This window comes from Notolepis coatsorum, assembly GCF_963971535.1.
Source record: "Notolepis coatsorum genome assembly, chromosome: 2".
Classification (NCBI taxonomy): Eukaryota; Metazoa; Chordata; class Actinopteri; order Aulopiformes; family Paralepididae; genus Notolepis; species Notolepis coatsorum.
Window position 1 is genome coordinate 61,291,418 of NC_140166.1, and position 19,825 is coordinate 61,311,242.

Consider the following 19,825-nt stretch of genomic DNA (forward strand, 5'->3'; position numbering starts at 1 on the left):
GGTTAGCCCTTTACGCTAATGATGGAGCATCGCCGTCGGTTGTGTGATGGTAAAGGGCTAACCTTCTGCATTGTCACAGTGAAAGGGTTAAAAGAAAAACATACAGTCACAATACATAGACACTCACCACTATAAAAACACCAGCTTCGTTAAAACTACAATAGAAAAGACTTGCTTTGCGTGTGCGTTCTCGTCATTTGACCGTGTCCATATTTTGCGATCATATTCTAGAATTGTGTCTAAATGTATGTTATATATGTGCTCATACTTCCTGAGAATGTGCGTCTGGCACATTCAGTTTTAGTGTGTAAAGGTCAATCCTAGAATAGGTTAAATGTTGACCCTAGGAGAGGGAAACCATAGGTCAGTGTGTAGGTTGTGAAACGTGTGTCTCTTCGCACATCTGGACCCAGTTGTCAGGGAGATAAAACAGACTATTCTAATACCTAACACCATGGGTGTATAATATATTGATTGTATCTGCATAAATGAATCATCTTCAGCAGGTGGTTTAGTTTTTTATTTAATATCTTGTGGTCTCAACATAGTTGTGCTATAAATTATCAAAGTTGAATCCTTCCCTTACTGTAAATATTGGGCAAGGAGCTTGGTTAATACAAATATTTCCTCCAGCACAAAACCCTGTTTAACCCTTTCACTACCACACCACAGACAGTTAACCGTCTGTAGTGTGGTTGTGAAAGGGTTAACCTTCTGTAGTATGGTTGTGAAAGGTTTAACAGTCTGTACTAGTGTGGTGGTGAAAGGGTTAACCTTCTGTATTGTAACATGGCCACACGGAAATGGATGCAGACGCTGGCTGTCACATGGAGTGTTTTTACCATGTCCTTTGACGCTAGGAAGTCCCAGGCACCTTGTTCCTTCCTGAGATCCCGCCCCCCCCCCCCCCCCCCCCCCCCCCTCCCTCGCCATGCAAGGCCTTCCCCTCTCCATGATAACATTGGGTGACAATAAGGGAATAAAAGTGTAATGCAGAGCCAATTTGTTGGTCAGTTAGTCATATACACATTTCTCCTCTGCTATTACAACCTACCCCGAATCACTATCCTGATGACGTAATTCACTTGGCTGCTGAAACAAGCAGCTTACAGTGTGTCGCAAGTGTGTTGATCAAAGACACAGTGCCATGCGGTCATACAGGGTAAGATAAGATATTCCTTTATTGATCCCCTTGGGGAAATTCAGGCATCATAGCAGCGGTACAGGTAGTAAAAACAACACAAGCGGTGTAAACAAAATAACAAGTCAATATAATTTACTATCTAACTAACTGAAATATCCAGTATTCACAGTATCACATAAGGTGCAGTATGCATAAGGTACAGTGTTATTGTCCTTTTTAGGTTCCTAGTAGTTGTAGTTGGATGTCTGGCATCAGTCCCTGCCCACTGTTGTGGAGCCTGATGGCCGCTGGTATGAAGGACTGTCCGAGGCGGTTAGTTGAGTGTCGGGGGGGGGAGGGTGTATGAGTCTGTGGCTGAACATGCTTCTCATCTTGACTAGCTCGTCGTATAGGGGGTGGGAGGGTCTTACTGGTGTTGAGTTGGAGGTGGTTGCTGTCGCTCCACCCCACAAAGCTCTCCACCAGGGCCCCGTTCCTCGTACCTGGATAACTGAGTTAGCCGGATAACTTTAACTGGATAACTGAGTTAGCCGGACTTTCCGGTTCCCCGTACCTGGATTTTCCAAATCACCATGACAACAGATCCAAAAGTTTGAGCCTGGTCGAAAGCAGAGTTTAAGTTCAAGTTAGCCTGAACCATCGCCACGCCCCCGCAAAGAAGTGACAGCCCGTTTCCTGAAATTATTCCCACAGTCTACGATCTGCATTATACCATTCTGAATTACGTTTTTGTGCTCCATTCTTCCAGAGGGGGCTTTTGAAATGTAAAATAGACCCAAAATGCTGATACTAAATTCACTTTGTCCTAAATAATGCACGTTATATATACCGTGGCGCTTGCTCGTGCGATGTACACATTATGTGGTTATTTTAATTGTAACTGGGATTAAGATGTCTGATGAGATGCGCTGTTTGACGGATTTGAGAAATTGAATGAGCCGTTGACGTCACATTAATGAATGAGGATAAAGAGATAAAACTTCATTCAAAACAAAGAATATTCTAAACACGGGTCTCTCGTTCATTAATGTATAAACAATGAATTTATCCCATCTGGCACAGTGGCTCAGCGGTAGTGCTCAATCCTGGCAACCCGGCGACCGGGGTTTGAAACCCCGTCTTTCCAATATACATTTTTGGAATATAATATTAATGATTATACGCAAAGGTAGCATAGTTTTAAGTTAAAATATTATAAATCTACATGCATTGAGGATGTCATTCTTTATATAGCTCTCAACGTGCACCAAATTGAATTATTCCTATATTGCAAAAAGAAGGAGATGACTGGGTCTCGAACCCCGGTCGTCTGCGTGAAAGTCAAAAGAACAACCCGTTAGACCACAGAGAAGATAAGTAAAAGATCGACCATACATCAATCAATGGGTAAGGGAGCCGTATCGTTATTCTGTATAACAGTTTTACTAATTATTTTCGCTAGCAAGATCTCATTTGATTATTCAATCCAGCAGGCAGGTTTAAAGAAATATAATCTGATTGATTGAGGTAATGAGGGACTTGAAATTAGCCTATAGATAACGCATTTAACTTGTCGGCGAGGCGATTGAGCCGTACTGCAATATGTTAATAAAGTTCTAAATCAATTAATCAATCAATGCCGCTAGAGAATCAGATTCTCTGCTATCGATACGTGCTGGCTTTTCAACTGAAGCGGCCGCGCGCATTTAGCCTGGGTCGCAAGTCTGGCTTGAGTTAACGAGACTGAATCCACCTTCGAGGAACAGGAAAATCCCGACTTCAAACATCGGGTTAACTGAAGCTGGATAATGACATCTTGATCGACTTAGTTGAACCAGGTACAAGAAACAGGGCCCAGGGCTCTATACTCATCATCATCTGCGATGTAGCTTACGATGGAGGAGTCGTCGGAGAACTTCTGCAGGTGGCACCCGCTTGAGTTGCGGCAGAAGTCTGAGGTATAGAGAGGGTAACGACACCAGCAGCCTCGGAAATGATGCTCGGCGAGAAGCAAAGATGGAGGCTGAGAGAATAAACTTCTGAGAAAGCAAGGAACGGTACTACTAGCTAGACAGAGTAACACTGCTAGGAACAGTACTACTAGCTAGACAGAGTAACACTGCTAGGAACAGTACTACTAGCTAGACAGAGTAACACTGCTAGGAACAGTACTACTAGCTAGACAGAGTAACACTGCTAGGAACAGTACTACTAGCTAGACAGAGTAACACTGCTAGGAACAGTACTACTAGCTAGACAGGGTAACACTGCTAGGAACAGTACTACTAGCTAGACAGAGTAACACTGCTAGGAACAGTACTACTAGCTAGACAGAGTAACACTGCTACGAACAGTACTACTAGCTAGACAGAGTAACACTGCTAGGAACAGTACTACTAGCTAGACAGAGTAACACTGCTAGGAACAGTACTACTAGCTAGACAGAGTAACACTGCTAGGAACAGTACTACTAGCTAGACAGAGTAACACTGCTAGGAACAGTACTACTAGCTAGACAGAGTAACACTGCTAGGAACAGTACTACTAGCTAGACAGAGTAACACTGCTAGGAACAGTACTACTATTTTAGCTAGATAGTAACGCTGCCAGGGCCTGTACTACTAGCTAGAGTATTGCTGCTTTCTCTACTTGGAACAGTGGTTTATTTTAATGTAATAATGCGGTCAGCAGCCACTCTAATTCAATCAAGAGGCGGGACATGATTTACATTCCTCCTCCCTCACACGATACTGTGTGTGTGTGTGTGTGTGACTACTATTGTAGGCTAGTAATAGAGTATATTAGTGATAAGCTTAGTTAGATGCGCTAGCCTCTGCTGTGGGTTCAGAGGTTAAGCTTAATAGCACACATAATGTCATTTGTCATAATAAATGACAAGAATACTTTTCTCTCATATTATTTAAGTTTATACGGTAGTGCAGCTAGGTTCTCCATCGGCTCCGTTTGGCACCAGCCATGTGAAGAATCCCCGTGTTGTTCCTGCAGTCCAGTCGACACGCTCCACCGTCTCCTGACACTAGAAATGGGTGAGAAAACGCCTGGATTCGTGACGTCACCTGGATGTGTTCCATCGGCTTTGTGGAGCCACATAAGATATTAAATTGAGTTCTGCAAGCAACCCAGCTGAGGTTTATATTGTACTGTACGTATTTCAAACGGGTCTGAACCCCAATTTTAAAACCCCACATCGGTGTAAGACCTCACAAAAATATATCAACCAGTTCCCCATTCATTGTATGTGCGTGTAGCGTGTGCGTGTACTACGTGCGTTATCACATCCAGCCAGGTGACGCCACCAAGTTTCTCTGTCTGATTAATATCTTTGCCTCAGGAACGAACGGTGCATGTTGTTGACAAATATTGATGGACCTGACCTATGCCGTTGGCCCTGGCATAGCGTGTGAATTCTTAAAATTGATGGAATTCCGCTTTTCAATCCGTCTTTCAATGTCATTCTTCATCACATGCTGTGGCAGCAGTGAATCACTCATCAAGCACTTAGTAACCATCTCCAATGTTCTATTCTGTCTGTCTGTCTGTCTGTCTGCGTATCTGTGTATCTGTCTCTCTCTCTCTGTCTCTCTCTCTCTCCCCCCCTCCCTCCCTCCCTCCCTCCCTCCCTCCCTCCCTCCAGTGGAACCTGGTCTGTAGTGACTACTGGAAGATCCCCATGCAACACATCTGCTTCATGACCGGCTGGGTTCTAGGATATATCCTCCTGGGCACCATGTGTGACTGGTGAGTATGTGTGTGCATGTTTGTTTGTTTCTCTCTCTCTTTCTTTGTCTTTCTCGCTCCCCCTCTCTCTGTATTTGTATTTGTTTATCTTCTCTCTCTCTCTCTCTCTGTCAGCATGTGTGTTTGTTTTTCTTTCTCTCTCTCCCCCGCCCGTCTCTCTGTCCATATGTGTGTTTGTTTGTTTCTGTCTCTTTCTGTCTTTCTGTCTCTCTCTCTCCCTGTCTCTTTCTCCATCTCTCCCTGTCAAATCAAATTTATTTGTAAGGCCCGACAACACGCGTTAATGTCCCCATGGGGCCGGACACGTCTTCTTTAAGCAAGTCGAGAAGAAACATCACAATAAGTCAAGAACAAAACTAAAAACACTATGAAATCCAAAATAAAATGTAAAATAAATGAATGCAACACTCCCAGACATACCCCATGCGAAGGTAAGGAAAAACTCACTAAAACCTAACAATAGGAAAAAATTCACCACAGGCAATGTGGAGGAGAGAAACCTTAGAAGGGCCGTTCAAGGGGGGATCTCCCTTCTTAGATGTCGGTGATAGTAGTGTTGCTATGAAACGGGCGAGACAGTTGGTAAATTTGATTTGATTTGATCTTTATTTATCTCGAACATTTCAACCATAAAACAAACACAAATTTGTAATAACAGAAACTAAATAAAAATAAAATAAATCAAATGCAAATAAAATACAATAATCAGCATAGCTCAAGACAATGGTTTTATTTGAGAAGGGACAGAATGAAGCAAAGCTTATCTGGTCTTGCCCCTTCCTTACAATATCATATTAATATGTAATACATTACGTTATCTATCTAGTTAAAACACAAATATGTACATGCAATAGCAACTGGGGTACATAAAAACATTTTGAAAGATTGAAAATAGAATAGAGCTGATGACAAATCCATTTGAGGTATGGGGGGCGACGTAGAGGGGATCGTATCCTCTTGGTCATCACCACGGGACGTCCACTCACAGGGAGATAGGGACAGGAAACAGGACAGTTTGCGTGTTTGTGATGGGCGGACATAGCAATAGATACATGTAGTAAGCATATATGTGAATAGAATAGATACATGTAGTAAGCATATATGTGAATAGAATAGATACATGTAGTAAGCATATATGTGAATAGAATAGATGCATGTAGTAAGCATATATGTGAATAGAATCAGAGTATATAAGAGAATTGTGAAATTAAGTAATTAATAGAACTAAGAACTACTGCAAGCGTATGTATACAGGATGGGATACGAGACGATAGCTCAGGGCCATATGCCCCGGGGGGCAGGAGAAACCACTCTGTTTCTAGGTCAAGGCAGAGCAGGTAAGGTTCGACGCTGCAGGTCAGACAGAAGCTGTTCCATACTCATGTCCAGTATGAGGTGAGGTAGAAGGTCACTGGAATGTTGTCTATATCAATATATTCACTCAGGGAGACGTGGACAGGGGTTAAACCATTCTCCCATGTCTGCAGAAAAGTAGACATGGGAGCAGATAACAGACATCTTAACTAAACTAAGTTAGACGGATTAAGCTAAGGGTGAGTCCCCAACCAGGTGAGATCATGGTAGGTTGAAGGAGAGAGAGAAAAGATGGGTCTTAAGCAGGGATTTAAAGGCTTCGACAGAGCAGGCGCCCCTGACGACGGCAGGTAATTTGTTCCACAGGTAGGGAGCGCGGTAGACAAAGGCTCTGTGGCCGGCGGATTTCTTTTTAACCCTAGGAATCGATGGAAGCCCCGCATTTTGTGAGCGCAGAGCACGAGCGGGCCGCGGGTATTGTGAGAGGAGATCGGATAGATCGAGGGGTGCGAGCCCATTTAACTTTTTGTAAGTGAGGAGTAGCACTTTAAAGTCAGATCTGGCTTGAATAGGAAGCCAGTGTAGGGTGGACAAGACTGGTGTGATATGATAAAATGTGTCTAGTTTTAGTTGGTATCCGTGCAGCCGCAATTTGCACGAGTTGAAGTTTTTTGATGCTTGAATTAGGTAGGCCTGAAAAAAGCGTGTTACTTACAGTAGTCTAGACGTGATGAGACAAATGCATGAATTAGGGTTTCAGCATCAGCCAGAGTTAAAATAGGGTGAATATTTGCGATATTATGAAGATGGAAGAAGGCAATTTTGGTGAAATTTTAATATGTGCTTTAAATGAGAGGGAGGAATGACAAATGACTCCAAGGTTTTTTTATGGTGGAGCTCTGAGATACATGACAAGTATCAAGTTGAGGGAGATGTCCTCAAACAGGCCTCTGTGGTTTGGGGGGCCAACGACTAACATTTCAGTTTTATCTGCATTAAGGAGTAGAAAGTCTTGCGACATCCACTTTTTAATGGCAAGCAGACAAGCCTCGAGATTCTGTAATTGGGAGGAATCGTTTGGCTTAATAGGTACGGTATGTATAATTGGGTGTCATCAGCGTAAAAATGCGAAGTTAATGCCAAATTTGTGTATGATATTGCAGAGGGGTAGCATATAAATAGCAACGGGCCCAGAACAGAGCCTTGTGGGACACCGCATTGCACTGTGAGGGTATCAGATGTTCAATCATTATAGACTATGTCTCTCTCTCCCCTCTCTCTCCCTGTCTATCTCTCTCTCTCAAGTTTGTTTTTATTTGTCACGTATAAAGTACACATTACAATGAAATACAATGGAATAGAAATCCTTTATTAATCCTGAGGGAAATTCGACCAATTCGGAAATGCTTGGTTCTGTATGAGCCCCTGAGTGAGAATGTGCTTCATACAGTAAAAAAGTAAGAGGAATAAAAAAAAAAAGTAAGAAGAATAAAATCCCAACAAATACACAACTAAAGTACAACCTAAGTTCAATGAAAGTACAATGAAGTAAAAATGCAGACAATGAGGTACAAAAGAAAAACGTAAAAACAAAAAAATGCTAATGGGTAAGGATGAGAAGCACGTTCAGTCACAGACTCATACCCCCCCGACACTCGACTAACCGCCTCGGCCAGTCCTTCATACCAGCGGCCATCAGGCTCCACAACAGTGGGCAGGGACTGCTGCCAGACATCCAACTACAACTACTAGGAACCTAAAAAGGACAATAACACTACCTTATGCATACTGCACCTTATGTGAATACTGTATATTTCAGTTAGTTAGTTAGTTAATTATATTGATTTGTTATATTGTTTACACTGCTTGTTTTTACTACCTGTACAGTACACAACAGTACATATCCCGAGGCTGTCCGTCACCTGAACTCAAGTACAAATGTACAGGCACTTTGCACCACTAGGGCTAGCACCAGCCCACAGGCACTTTAAGGCAATATGCACTTTAAACTGGAACACTGAGCTATTTATTTTAGGTACTGTAGCATTTTTTTCTTTTTAATTGTTTGTGTAAAACCTTTATTGTGGGGATTGTATTGCATGTATTCTTGTGTTTTTATATTGTATGTTTTTATAATGTATGTACTGTATGTGCTGGCACCAAGACAAATCCCAATCAACCATGTGTTGAAATGGCAATAACGTTTTCTATTCTATTCTGTACCTCCCCTCCCCCATGCTGCTATGATGCCTGAATGTCCCCAAGGGGATCAATAAAGGAATATCTTATCTTATAAAATATTGTAAAGTGTCTAAGTGAGTGTTTTGTATAAAGTGAGAGTGTGCAGTGAATGTAGATGGATGCTGGGTTGATGTTACATAGAGTCGTTGAGCATCCTGATGGCCTGGGGATAGAAGCACCTTCTGAGTCTCTCTGTGCCGGCCATGAGACTCCGGTAGCGCTCGCCTGACCACAGCAGTGCAAAGAGGCCGTTGTTTGGGTGGCTGGAGTCCTTGACTCTTATGCGTGTGTGAGCGCGGTGACGGCAACATTGACAACCTGATGTAATGCTGTTAAAAATGTTCTCTGCGATGTAGAGCCGTTTCCCCGAAGCCTGTTTTTGGGCTTCGAACTTTGTCAGGGTTTTTTCGAACGTACGTTCGAACCTTCGTTTTTAATAATAAAAAATTATCATTCTTAAATTTCTTTTTTATAAAATATCCTCAAACTAAATCCTCAATTTGAATAAAGTAATTAATCTGATTAGATTAGTCGTTTCTTTTTTTATTAAATCAACTTTCTTTAATTAATATAACTCATTAGTTTTAATACTATAATATTAGTGTAGCCTAATCTGTATCTGCAACTGTGAAGAAAAACCCCATTGGTTTAAACGGAATGAATAGACACAACAAACAAACAAACAAAACATAAATTTTTTTTTAATTCAAATGTTGATTTAGAATTCGAATGGCAACGTAACGAACGAAGGTCCGAACGTTTGCGCTCAGCCCTACTGCGGTGCACACAGTACCACCATGTTTAACCGTGTGTATACATGTGCTCGGCCCTACTGCGGTGCACACAGTACCACCATGTTTAACCGTGTGTATACATGTGCTCAGCCCCTACTGCGGTGCACACAGTACCACCATGTCTAACCGTGTGTGTACATGTGCTCAGCCCTACTGCGGTGCACACAGTACCACATTGTCTAACTGTGTGTGTACATGTGCTCAGCCCTACTGCGGTGCACACAGTACCACCATGTTTAACCGTGTGTATACATGGGCTCAGCCCTACTGCGGTGCACACAGTACCACCATGTCTAACTGTGTGTGTACATGTGCTCAGCCCCTACTGCGGTGCACACAGTACCACCATGTCTAACCGTGTGTGTACATGTGCTCAGCCCTACTGCGGTGCACACAGTACCACCATGTCTAACCGTGTGTGTACATGTGCTCAGCCCTACTGCGGTGCACACAGTACCACATTGTCTAACCGTGTGTGTACATGTGCTCAGCCCTACTGCGGTGCACACAGTACCACCATGTCTAACTGTGTGTGTACATGTGCTCAGCCCTACTGCGGTGCACACAGTACCACCATGTCTAACCGTGTGTGTACATGTGCTCAGCCCTACTGCGGTGCACACAGTACCACCATGTCTAACTGTGTGTACATGTGCTCAGCCCTACTGCGGTGCACACAGTACCACATTGTCTAACCGTGTGTGTACATGTGCTCAGCCCTACTGCGGTGCACACAGTACCACCATGTCTAACTGTGTGTGTACATGTGCTCAGCCCTACTGCGGTGCACACAGTACCACCATGTCTAACTGTGTGTGTACATGTGCTCAGCCCTACTGCGGTGCACACAGTACCACCATGTCTAACTGTGTGTGTACATGTGCTCAGCCCTACTGCGGTGCACACAGTACCACCATGTCTAACCGTGTGTATACATGTGTATCTCTCAGGTTGGGCCGGCGGCGAGGCTTCCTGCTGTCCGTCAGCATGTCCAGTCTCCTGGGCGTGGCTGTGTGCGTGTCCAACAGTCCTGTGGTGTTCCTGCTGCTGCGTCTCGCTCAGGGGGCCATGCTGTCCGGGGTCTTCCTCTCCTCGTACATCGCCAGTAAGTATCCACCACCACCATCACCACCACCACTACCACCACCGGGCGGGCACCCAGGATCTCCCACTGTCCACTGCCTTCCTACTCAGTGTGATGCCTGTAGACCGCAGGGGTTCTCAAGCTTTTTCATACCGCGACCCCATTTTATTCAGGATTATTTTTGGGGACCCCCCCACACTTAATGTATCGCGTAATTTCAACGTGGAATAAAGGAATATCAAAATAAAAGCACACGTTGTTGAACTTGATCATGCATATTTATTAGAACATTTAATTACAGCACTATGTTATCAATACACGTTTATAAAACGAGGCATATTTAGCCAGAATATGTTGCCAAAACAAAAATAAAATACTTAATTTTTTTTAATAATTTCTTTTTACTTGTGGTAGTGAAAGGGTTAACCCTTTGTCGTGTGGCAGTGAAAGGGTTAAGCGTTAACCTCCGACCTTTAACCCCTCCCGGGATAGGGTTTTAACCAAGGCGTGTGTTGAGACTGTACTTGACAAAGCCCCGCGTTGGACGCTAGGATACGTAAAATTAATGTTGTAATATAAACAAGAGGAAAACACATGGCCGTTATAACAACATTTCAAAGACTAATTAAATCTATGACGACATGGCGAGGTAAACATAAGGAACTGGATACATCGGAACTATGCAACACGCAAGGCGCTTTTAATAAACAATAATCAAAGCGAAGCAAGGAAACTGTTTTTTTTTTGTTAATGTGTATTTTGCATCCAGAAGCAAAAGCTTCCTTGATTGGCTTCCTGCCGGGGAAACCATGCACAACATTTCAATCCTTCAGAAGGAACCTTCATTATTATTATTATTATTATTATTATTATTGCTCACAGCAGGCAAAAGAGGCCGGGCTATTTATTAATGCAACCCTACACGGTCTCTGAGAGTCACTGGCACGGGGAGGGGACTGAAGACACGTAGATGATGCTCTGGTAAATCTCAACGTAGATTACCCTCCTGGCTGAAGAACGAGTCCCGTCCAAATAGGAGTCTAGTTGCGCCCCTGTAGGAGAAAACCGACCCTATATACACTCTGTGGCTCACTCCTGTGTGTATTCTTGTAGAAACTAACTCACTCTGTGTGGCTCCCTTCTCGAGTTCAAGTTTCGTCTGAAGATGAATTAGTGGAAGAGTGCATGATAGTAGAAGACCGTAAGAAGGTTAGACTTTTTTCTTTTTAGATATTGATTGAAGAAGTGTGTTTTTAGTCGATGGCGAAAGATTGGTCGTGTTTCGGCTGTCCTAACTGTGGTGGGCAGTTCGTTCCACCGAGGACCGAGAATAGGCGCCTTCTCTTTGATGACCCCGACTAACCTTAATGTCATGCACTTGTCCTAATAAACTAACCTACACTGTAACACGCAACACTTTGATGAACATTGTTACTCAGCTGATAGAGTTATACCCTTCTTGTTGTCTTGTCGCACAGAACTTGTAAGTCGCTTTGGATAAAAGCGTCAGCTAAATGACTAAATGTAAAATGTAAATGTAATGACCCTCCCGGAGCTCGGATAGGAGTGGGTCTGAGGCGGCCAGAAGATGCAGAGCGGAGGAGTCTTGAGGGTGTGTAGTTAGAAGATACAGAGCGGAGGGGTCTTGAGGGTGTGTAGTTAGAAGATACAGAGTGTAGGGGTCTTGAGGGTGTGTAGTTAGAAGATACAGAGTGTAGGGGTCTTGAGGGTGTGTAGTTAGAAGATGCAGAGCGTAGGGGTCTTGAGGGTGTGTAGTTAGAAAATGCAGAGCGTAGGGGTCTTGAGGGTGTGTAGTTAGAAGATACAGAGTGTAGGGGTCTTGAGGGTGTGTAGTTAGAGACCATTGACCGGAGGTAGGCGGGGACATTGAGGCAGATTTGTGCGGTGATGGGGAGCCCTTAAGGGGATGGTTGTGGTTGCTTGTTGACTGTCATCTGATCCTGTAACCATGTACTGTACATGTCTGTCTGTGTTCTTCTTGTTATGTATGTTTGCTGTGTTTCCAATTATCCCCTCCCCTGTCTTGAACGTTGCTCGCATATGCCCCCCACTGGTTGGTTTTAGGGAGGATAGAAGCCTTGCATCACGTGTCCCCTCCGATACACGAGGAGGCAGCCTGTCACATCTTTTCACCGGCCAGCGCGAACTCTCAGTGGCGAGGAGTAACGTGTGGGAGGCTCACGCTGCCCCTGCCACTTCCTGTCTCTGCTGTGCAGGCGTCCCCCAACCGACCTGTAGGAGTCGCTGTTTACAACGTCCAGATTACCACCCATCGACTTCCACCCGCTGACTCTGCCAATTGAGTCAGTATGACGGCCGGCCCAAGCCGGAGGCAACACCGACAGCCGGAGTCGAACCCTGTGTCTCTTGCGTTGGTGACGAGCGCAATGTCCGCTGCGCCACCCAGCCGCCTTACAATGTTATTATTATAATTATTATCTGTGAGTGTAGATGATGGGTTGTTAAATAGTGTCATTGTCATTGAGCATCCTGATGGCCTGGGGATAGAAGCTTCTTCTGAGTCTCTCTGTGCTTGCCATGAGACTCCGGTATCGCTTGCCTGACCGCAGCAGTTCAAAGAGGCAGTTGTTTGGGTGGCTAGAGTCTTTGATTATTCTCTTAGCCTTACCCATGCAACGCTTGTTGTAAATGTCCTGGAGAGTGGGAAGCCCACCTCCAATTGTGCGTTTGGCTGAACGGGCCACTCTCTGTAGTCTGCTACGGTCTTGTGCGGTGCTATTCCCAAACCAGGAGGTGATATTGCCAGTCAGGATGCTCTCTATTGTGCATGAGTAGAAGTTCTTGAGGATCTTCTGACTCACTTTGAACTTCCTTAGGCGCCTATGGAAGTAGAGGCATTGCCGTGCCTTCTTGATTACACTGTCAATGTGTGTGGTCCATGTCAAGTCCTCGGATATGTGGACTCCGAGGTACTTAAAACTGTGTACTCTCTCAATCGGTGCCCCGTCGATGCTGAGGGGGCTGTAGTCCCTGACCCCCGACCTCCTGAAGTCCACAATCATCTCTTTTGTTTTGCTGACGTTCAGGGAGAGGCAGTTCTCCTGACACCACCACGCCAGATTCTCTACCTCTTCCAGGTAGGCCCTCTCGTCGTTGGCAGAGATCAGGCCCACCACAACTTTGTCATCAGCAAATTTGATGACTGTCGTGAGTCGTGTGTGTACAGCGAGTAGAGAAGGGGGCTCAGAACACAGCCCTGGGGGCCCCTATGTTGAGAGTGATGGATGAGGAGGTGCAGTTGCCTGCTCTCACCACCTGGGGTCTACCCGTCAGGAAGTTCAAGACCCACTGGCAGAGGTCATAGTTCAAGCCCAGGTCCCTGAGCTTGGCTATGAGTTTGGAGGGGACTATGGTATTGAATGCTGAGCTGTAGTCGATGAACAGCATTATCACATAGTTCCCCTTCCTCTTGTCCAGGTGTGATGCTGCTGTGTGCAGCACTACACTGTTCTGTGTACACTCTTGTAGAAACGAACTCACTCCTCAAAATACTTCCGAAAGGTCAGTGAATACCACGATCACAACACCAGAGGGAGCTCCACAAATCATGTTAAACCCAGATTTGGCTCAAACAAGGGACTAAACACGTTTCGCAATTATGCCACATCAATGTGGAACGCCCTACCCACAGCTGTAAAGGAATGTGAATCACTACCCACTTTCAAAAACACTCTCAAAGAACACCTACGGGAGACTGCAATTCGAAACTGGCCCCTGTAAATGTCCTAACCCAACCCCCTCCAATGTACAGTAAATGACCAAGTATGGTTTTGTCAATATTCCAATGTACAGTTTTGCTTGTACAGTGTTCCCCACCCACCCCTCCTATTCCTATTAGAACCGGTTCTCGGTGCCCAACCCGTCATGTATGTCATATATGTCCTGATGAATTGAAAATGGGGGACCCTGATGATGTAAACAAGACGAAAGTCTTTCTCTGGTCTGCATCCCCTTAACAATTGTGTGTATTGAGCTGTACTGTATTGTACCCATTCTGCAATCTGTTAATAAAGTTTTCAATCAATCCTTATACACTATGTAGCTCACTTCTGTGTACACTCTTGTAGAAACTAACTCACTCATCATACATGCACTCTTTATTCAGATATAACTCCATATGCACTCAGTGGCTCACTCCTCTATATCCCTGTGGCCACTTTCAGGACCTTCACACTTTCAGGACCTTCACACTTTCAGGACCTTCACACTGGGTCTTTCTCTGGCACTGTCCTTGTTTTTGATTGATTGATTGATTGATTGAAAACTTTATTAACAGATTGCAGAATGGGTACAATACAGTACAGCTCAATGCACACAATTGTTAAGGGGATGCAGACCAGAGAAAGACTTGTTTACATCAGGGTCCCCCATTTTCAATTCATCATAACATATATGACATACAGATAAACAGTACCGTTACATCCAGAAATTTGACATACAAGATATATACGAATATACAGTACTGTCCTTGTGTGAGCTGTCCTGTTTAATCACATTACCGGAACATGTAATGTCATAAGGGAGGCCATGTGATCCACAGCATAGGATGAAATGCAGTCCGTCGGCCTCAACGCTCTCTTTCAGACCAAAGGAAAAACCTACATTCACATAATGAGATGCTGTAAAATACCAATGAAGAACACCATGTATATGAACATCATAATAATAATTCATTTTATTTGTATAGCGCTTTTCACTTACCCAAAAGTCGCTGGAATGTCCTGTGAATGTCCATCCAGCTGATATGTGTCATATGAACATGTCCTGTGAATGTCCTTTCAACTGTGTTATAGTCTTGGAGGAGGTTGGGGATTAAGAGGCTGCTGTTGCTTCTGATTGATTCCCCTTCAACCTGCTTCCAAACTGTATGACAGCCCTGTGTGTGTGTGTGTGTACTTGTATTTCTATACTACAGGGGACACTGACCTGTTTACACAATCACGCAATGGGTACCAAAAACATTATGGGGACAAATTTGGGTGCCCCCATAACACAAATTAGGTTATGGTTAGGGATAAGGTTAGGGTTAGTTACAGAATGCATCCAAGTCTTTTTTTTGTATCCACTTTTTCTCCCACTTTTCTATATTTTCTCCCATCCCAATTTCGTATCATCCAATTCAACCCTCCCCTGTCACGAACGCTGTTTCTTGCCTCCCACAAGCCGGCTGCAATGTGGACTAAGTCATACATAGCACAAGTCCCCTCCGGTACTTGAGGTAACAGCAGTCGCATCTTTTCACCTGCGCAGCTCGATCTCTCAGTGGCGAGGAGTAACGCGTGGGAGGCTCACGCTGCCCCCGACACTTCCTGATTCTACTGCGCAGGCGCACCAACCGACCTGTAGGAGTCGCTGTCCACAACGCCCGATCCCCACCCATCAGTTTCCCACCCCCTAATACGGCCAATGTGTATTAGTACGGACGACCAGCTAAACTGAAAGCAATGTGGAGCATTGCGATCCCAGCGTCTCCGTATTCGTGGCGAGCGCCTTGCCCACTATGCCACGTAGCCGCCCCAGAATGCATGCAAGTCTATGTAATGTCCCCATATTTCACATAAACAAACGCGTGTGTGTGTGTTAGCCCGACCCGTCAGACCCGCGGAACATGCGCAAGCTAACTCTCCATTGTTTCTGAAAGCGCCACATGGAGAAATAAACTAAATTAGCTTTGCCGGCGAAAAAGAGGATTTCTCCTGCATCTGCGTGTGTCACCATGGCTGTCGGCGTGCGATTAGACATGGTTTTATATGAAAGCATAGAACGCAAGCTGTGCCTTGATGCTGCCGTTAAACCAGAGGGGCACAAAATAGTCGTTGTCTGCACTTTAATGTGATCACAGCGGCTCCAGTTCCCCCCGGCGTGAAAGACAAGACGCCGTCACATCAGTCAAAATGACCTCAGAGATTTCGCCTGGCAAGCTTGTTTATTGCTCAATGCGCCACTTTCACACCCTACGGAGCTAGTCTGTGTACGTTCCATGGGTCTGACGCGTCGGGCTGTGTGTGTGTGTGTGCGGTTTATGGACTGAGCTTTCTTGGACAAACTGCCTATCGAACCTATCGATGGGAATATTTCAGTCCTCTAAATCAAATCAAATCAAAGTTTCTTTATTAGTTGTCATACAGAAGTACAGAATACTTTTATACAAAATGCTTCTTTCTGTTACGCTCCAGAGACTGTGCTAGACAAAAATAGATAAGTATAAAATAAAATAAAATAAGTATAGCAAGTTTAAAATAGAAGTCACATACGTAGGCACAAGTGTTCAGTATGTACATATGTACAATGTTCAATGCAGAGTAGAAGTAACTGAGGTACCATACAATATACTATATAGTGCAAAGCAGAAATGGGATGAGGTACAATTTAGGTACAATTTACAGTAAGGTGTAATGAGGTATGGGTTGTAGTGCAAATTATTTACCAATAAATATAAAGTGTGTTTAGGTGTTCTAAAGTGTGTAAAGTGGGTGCTGCAGTGAGTTGTTTGTTTAAAGTGAGTGTGTGCGTGTGGAGGTGTGTGCTGTGAGTGCATTTGATGGTTGTAAGGCCCGACAACACACGTTAATATATGGACGTCTCTCCTCTAAGTGTCTCAATGTATGAGAAGTCTTCCGGTGATTGTGTTAATGTTTTGTGAGTGAGAGAATGAATTGGTGAGTGAGTGAGGTATTGATGTGAGTGACTGACAGGTGAGTGAGGTAGGTAGGTAGTGAGAGAGTGAGCGCTTTTCATCTTTCATCATGTGGTACTTTGGTGTACTTTGGGGTGATTAGTAGGACCCATTTAACTGCTTTCAGAATGAAATATATCATTCCTAACATGTTAATAAACAAGAATATATATGTATATATATATAGTATATATTTTCATAGTAAAAAAAGAAAACAATAATAAACAGTATTTGACCTACCTGTCCCCCTTCCATAAAATGAGCTGATTCCTATTCCTGCCATTTTGGATGAAAAGAAAGAGGAACATCCCCCAGCAGGCCACCCTATCATGCAATACATCATTTTACATGTTGTCATTTAGCTGACGCTTTTATCCAAAGCGACTTACAAGTTCTGTACGACAAGTCATCAGGAAGGAAGGGCACATCGATGGAAAGCCCTGGATGTCCTCTGTGTACAACAGTACAGCAGGAATCGGTAGAGTAGATCAAAAGACTAAAGGGAAATGCATGTGAACAAAATGTCAACAGTAGAGGATGAGGACACGATTCAATGGGCTGGGTCTCGGGAGGATAGAACAGAGTGAGAGACGAGCAGTGCTGGTTAACGCGTGGGAGGAGGGTGGTACCGCTTGGCGCTGCTCGGTACTGCAATGTCAGGAGAGGGTTCTTCTGGAATATAAACAACACACACACACACATGCAGTATAGTACGTACCTCCTCATATGTCCATCTCTCTGACATGCAGTACAGTATGCACCCTCCCCCCGCCCGTACATTCCTACGAGGCCGGGGGTAGATTAAGTCCAGATTTAGTTTTCGTTTTTGTTTTGTTTTTTCAGACGAGGATGATGTTGAGCTGGGCGTGGCGTCTGGGAGGAATGTCTCTCTCAGATGTACAGCCGGTATGTTAGCTCATCATCCACACTAGGATGGGGAACAATAGCAGGGCAGACCAGGGGGACAGGAAATTAGCTCTTGTGTTTTCCTGCTCCGCACAGAAGTGGGAGGGAAACCTCAAGGTTCGCCGGAATCTCACGCAACTTTCATGCACTCATCCGGTCCTCATCCGGTCCTCATCCAGTCCTCATCCGGTCCTCATCCGGTGCTCCCTAACCCTAAGAGATCGAAAGAGAAACAACGTGAAAACAAAAATAAACAAACAGACAAAAGAGGATCTCAAACAAAGAGAGACCGGTCTGCTCATGTCAGGCCCCGTTTAGACGGAAACGCTAGCAGGTGAATCCGCAAAAATATTTTTTCGGATGTGCCTTTCGTTTATACGGAAACAGCGTTTTTACGGGGAGAAACCGCAAAAAAGTGAGACTACCTTCCAGGGTGGAATTCCTAGAAACGATAAACCTTTGCGCTCATCTAAACTGTCAAACCGCATAAAACTAAACGATGACGAAAGACGAAAGGGTTGTCATGGCTCTCGTCGCGCGTACTGCTTACATCACAGGCATGCGCCAGTAGCCTAGAAGCGTAAACAAAGCATGTCTGATTCTATCCATGGCGATCACCTGAAGGCTACATTGGCAGTACTTTTAAATACACAAGAATCTGTCCTGCGGCGTGACTGGACCCACTGTCTGTGAGCAGTAACGGCGCCAGAGAATTGGCCTCGCGGGAGCTTTGGAGGGGCTGGATTGTTTATAGCAGGGGCTAATGAATTTTAATGCAACAAACAAAATACCGGCTAATATAGGCTAGGGGTCGGCTATTAGGTTTGGCCACGGGCCATATTTTCCACAAGCCGTTTCTTGGCGGGCCAGGATCAAAAACAATGGCTAATTTAATATACTGATATTGAAAAAAAATAAAAACGTTTTTCTCTGGTCTGCATCCCCTTAACAATTGTGTGTATTGCGCCGTACTGTATTGTACCCGTTCTGCAATCTGTTTTTCATTCATTCATTCATGAACAGCAGATCAGCTGTTGCAGTCAGATCACCGCGGCGGGTGACGAACAGATCAGAATGCATGCAAACACGACTCACCCTACCTTGTTTGTTGTTAAGTCCTCCAAAATCCCTGCTAATGTTTGAAACATGTCACATATCCACTCGCCGCCCTCCAATTCCAGATTGGCGTTGAATGCAGCAGCTACTTTATCTGCCAACTTGCCTCGTTGTTGTTGTTGTTGTTGTCGCCACATATTATGCAGAGAGGACGTCGGCTCGGCACGCAAGAATCACCGACCTGTTGCGATAAACCCGTATTTTATGTATGGCTCCTGTTTATTAAAAGAAGCGTTATATTTCCCCGAATCGTTCTTATTTATATCCAAAGATGTTTGTTTTGTTTTTTGAACTCGCACGCATCTCGAACGCGGAAGTGAAAGTGCGTTAGGGACTATTGGTGTAGTCCCGGTGGGACTATTCCATTGGTTCTCCCAGTCCACGTGACCACTTCTAGCATTTCAATTGGCTATAGTGACAGACATGCTTTTGATGACGTCCGGTAGATAGATACAGCTTCACAATAAAAGAGGTGGAGATACTCATCACGCAAACCCACGATAATGTTGCCGTCTCTCTGCCAAATTTCTCAGTTCTTCGCTAAAATACATTCGTAATGTATTTTATATATAAATAAAATAAAAAACATAACTGGGAGGGGGGGCTTAGAGGGGGCTAAGCCTTTTTCAGAGGGGGCTTAAGACCCTGCTAGCTCCTCCCCCCCGCCGCCCCTGTCTGTGAGTGACTCTGCTTTGGTCCAATCACATTCCCCACCCACAGTCTGCGAATCAGAGGCAGAGTAGGGCGGGTCTTCACAGCACGTCATGTGA

General features: G+C 44.5%; 1 protein-coding gene across 1 annotated transcript in view; it reads left to right on the top strand.

Moving 5' to 3' along the window:
* Positions 1-1,147: 1,147 nt before the first annotated feature.
* slc22a31 (solute carrier family 22 member 31) overlaps positions 1,148-19,825 on the top strand; it is a gene marked incomplete at its 5' end in the record, with an annotated part of 30,312 nt that continues 11,634 nt past the window's right edge. Inside the window, 3 exons of the mRNA XM_084308178.1 lie at positions 1,148-1,162; positions 4,779-4,882; positions 10,182-10,336. Of these exons, the coding sequence (XP_084164304.1) occupies positions 1,148-1,162; positions 4,779-4,882; positions 10,182-10,336 (274 nt within the window). The remainder of the gene's footprint in view (positions 1,163-4,778; positions 4,883-10,181; positions 10,337-19,825) is intronic.